This window comes from Phytophthora parasitica, assembly GCF_000247585.1.
Source record: "Phytophthora parasitica INRA-310 unplaced genomic scaffold supercont2.105, whole genome shotgun sequence".
In the NCBI taxonomy this organism is placed as follows: domain Eukaryota; phylum Oomycota; class Peronosporomycetes; order Peronosporales; family Peronosporaceae; genus Phytophthora; species Phytophthora nicotianae.
This window is the reverse complement of record NW_008649091.1, coordinates 29,080-32,013: the sequence shown is the minus strand read 5'-3', so window position 1 is coordinate 32,013 and position 2,934 is coordinate 29,080. Positions and strand designations below refer to the sequence as shown.

Below are 2,934 nucleotides of genomic sequence, written 5' to 3'. Positions count from 1 at the left end.
TTGCGCCTCTGTCGTCAACGACTGGAAGTGGTGCTACTGGCAATGCTACGACTCAGGCTTACGGGTCAACTGCTGACGCCTACTCGAACCCGAGGTATTCTACTCTCGATTCGTACTACCAGCAGAGATCGTTAGCACAATCAAGCAATCCTACACGCTACGGCCGCGCACCTACAGACGACGAGTTTAACTTTTACCCATCGGCTCACATGGAATATTACGGTTCAGACTCGGACTACTAGTTGCGGCGTAATGCCAGCAAACTGGTACTCTGAGCGTTTAATAGTATATGCTTGACTTAACAACAATTGTTTGTGATTTCAAGTCGTATTTTCATTGAAGGTTCGTACCTTTCGGACTTCTTCAGACCAAAATCGTGCCCAGTTGTGAAAGAGTCAAATACTGCCGATCATGGAGACAAGCTACGTATTGTCACGCTACGGTTGCTTTTAGTCCATTTCACTGTGCACAATCACTCCACGATGGGACGCGGCATCCAAAGCAAACAGTTCGATGCCTTTCATTTTTCAAAACGCGATCGAATCAAAGAGAAGCTGTACTTGAATTTCCATGTCGTTGCAACTTGAGCATGACCGGCGAGTTTATTTCCTTGAGCAGCAGGTCAAAGATCTGGAACAGCATCTCCGAAGTGAGTGTGAGTCGTCCGTGAAGACCCAATTCCAGCTCATGCAGCAAGTTGCCGATCTGAAAAAGACGCTCCAGCTGAAAGAACAGACAACGAACTACCTAAATCAACAACTAAATGAAACGCTGAGTGCGTATCGAGCACAACGCCAGCGTGCAGACAAGTTGCAGCTCGAAATCGGCAGTAGCACTGTGCAAAATCAACGGGAACAAGCGTTGAGAGAGCTTATCAAACGACAAGTGCAGCAGATTCGTGAGCAACGGCAGCGTGCAGACCAGTTGCAGCTCGAAATTGACAGTAAAGCCGTACAAGATAAACGCGAACAAGCGCTGAAAAAGCATATCCAGAAGCAAGAGCAGCAGATCCGTGAACTGCAGGCAGCTCTTTCGGAATCTACGTCTCGCTTAATTGAACAGCAGAAGACGAACGAGCGACTTCAAACGAGTATTGAGCTGCTGGAAATGCGCTCTGAGGATGAGAATGTGCTGCTTGAAGACGAGCGAGCGCATTTGGGTGACCAACTAGAGTCAAGTGATGAAGCGCTGCAGATTGGGACCGAAGTCCAGGCACCCATGGCTAGTACGAACGCTGGTGAGTATACAGATCAAGTTCTAAGTGAGCGTCTAAATGAGCAACTTCGTGAATTCGAGCAAGAGCGAGCACAGCTGCTGGAACAAGCGAGCGATGCTGTAGCAGCTCAACAAGAAGTTATTATGGAGAACCGAAGTTGTCGTGAGGCAGTTCTGACGTGCCCGATCTCGAGTGACCTGTTGGTCGATCGTGTTGTCACCGCGTGCTGCAGCAAAACGTTTTCTTCGCGAGCTTTGATGCGGTCATTTGAACAAAACCCAATTTGTCCAAGCTGCCGCGAGACTGAGGTGCACTTCCATCCGAACCAAGACATGTCGATTCTTGTACAGCTTCATCGTTCCGAGAGCTCCTCGCTCGCCAATGTATCCCACAACGAGCCAGCATGTATCGATGATGCTGTTACCAGTACTGAGCAAATTGATGTACCTGCAGGACTTGGTCGCAGAAGTCGACGAGGTAGTGACGATTTGAGCACTCAGCCAAGACATCAGGGACGTCGGAGTCAAAGAGATCCGCTACTGCTCGTCGACAATCGTCCAGACCAAGGGCTGTATCAATTGGAGATTCTCCAACAGCGTCTTCAAGTGATGCTGAAAGCTCAGCACCTCGTCGGCAAACACGTTTTTCCATGCTGCGTCGTCCTCGATATCGATCTGAAGCGGTGCTAAGGCAATCTGATGACCCACTGAATGGCTTTGCTAGTTGGTTTGAGGAAGACAGTTGTCCAGGAGCTAGACGACGCATTACTCGGTATCGGCAGTCAAGCGCAGCACGCGAATCGTTTAGTTCATAGAGTTAGCCCCAACATGTGCTGGGTGATTCGAACTTGGCCTGGTGTTCGCAATGAAGAACGAGCATGCCAAAAACAATGGTCACTTGGACGTTCAAAGGTTTAGTTTCTAGCAAGCTGCACAAATGCAGCCTACTGCTGTTCATGGATACGTTGATTTCTTGGCTTAAAAAGCCGAGTTGTCATGTTTGTAAACCCCGATATCTGCGCTCTAGTTAAGCTAATGTGTACAACGATTGTCGTTTGCTATGCTGTTTCGTGCGTGTGAGCTGCAAATCAACTTAAAGTCCTTCTTACGCTTGGAGTCAAACATGGTAAGGAGGTCAAATTTCGACTTGAAGTATTCATATCCTTCTCGATTCGCGTAGTCGTGTTTGAATGGTAAATCATCAGCAGGGGCACTGTAAGACTCGCCATTAGCCTTGAATTTCATTTTCTGAGAGAACTTTGATCACTTGGGCCCTTTGCTGTGATCAACAGGCTTATCAACCTTTCCTCTCAGTTTCTTAGAGACTTCATCGTAGTCATATTCATGCTGCTTAGCATTACTTGATACATATAGCTTTGCCATTTGTTCAGTCAGTGCTTCCTCGGCCGCCTCCTGGTTAATCAGAGCTCTGAGCTTACGTCCTTGCTTGAAATGGCTCGTAGCCATCTGACCATAACATCGATCAAAAGCCTTCTGCTTTTGCTGATTATCGGCGAAGTACATTCGATTCATAGTTAATTATATTGAGGGAACGATATTTAGCGAGCTAAAAAAGATATCTGTGGTGTATTGAAACTGAAAAACAATGGGGAGCTGGCGAAGCTCCTGGTAGTTGTGGCCTAGTGTATTTGTAGGTAAAAGGCAAAGTGTGACTGCTCTTTGAGCTGTCGTGGTCTATATCGTACTAGTTGTTCTGCT

The 2,934-nt window shown here is 47.3% G+C and overlaps 2 protein-coding genes across 2 annotated transcripts; one reads left to right on the top strand and one right to left on the bottom strand.

Moving 5' to 3' along the window:
* Window positions 1–570: 570 nt before the first annotated feature.
* Window positions 571–1,905, top strand: PPTG_19186 (hypothetical protein; the record flags this gene model as incomplete). The annotated part of the gene is made up of 1 exon (XM_008917541.1): window positions 571–1,905. One exon carries the CDS (start codon window positions 571–573, stop codon window positions 1,903–1,905), a length of 1,335 nt encoding a protein of 444 aa, XP_008915789.1.
* Window positions 1,906–2,478: 573 nt separating this feature from the next.
* On the bottom strand, window positions 2,479–2,748 carry PPTG_19185 (hypothetical protein; the record flags this gene model as incomplete). The annotated part of the gene is made up of 1 exon (XM_008917540.1): window positions 2,479–2,748. One exon carries the CDS (start codon window positions 2,746–2,748, stop codon window positions 2,479–2,481), a length of 270 nt encoding a protein of 89 aa, XP_008915788.1.
* Between the last annotated feature and the right edge of the window lie 186 nt (window positions 2,749–2,934).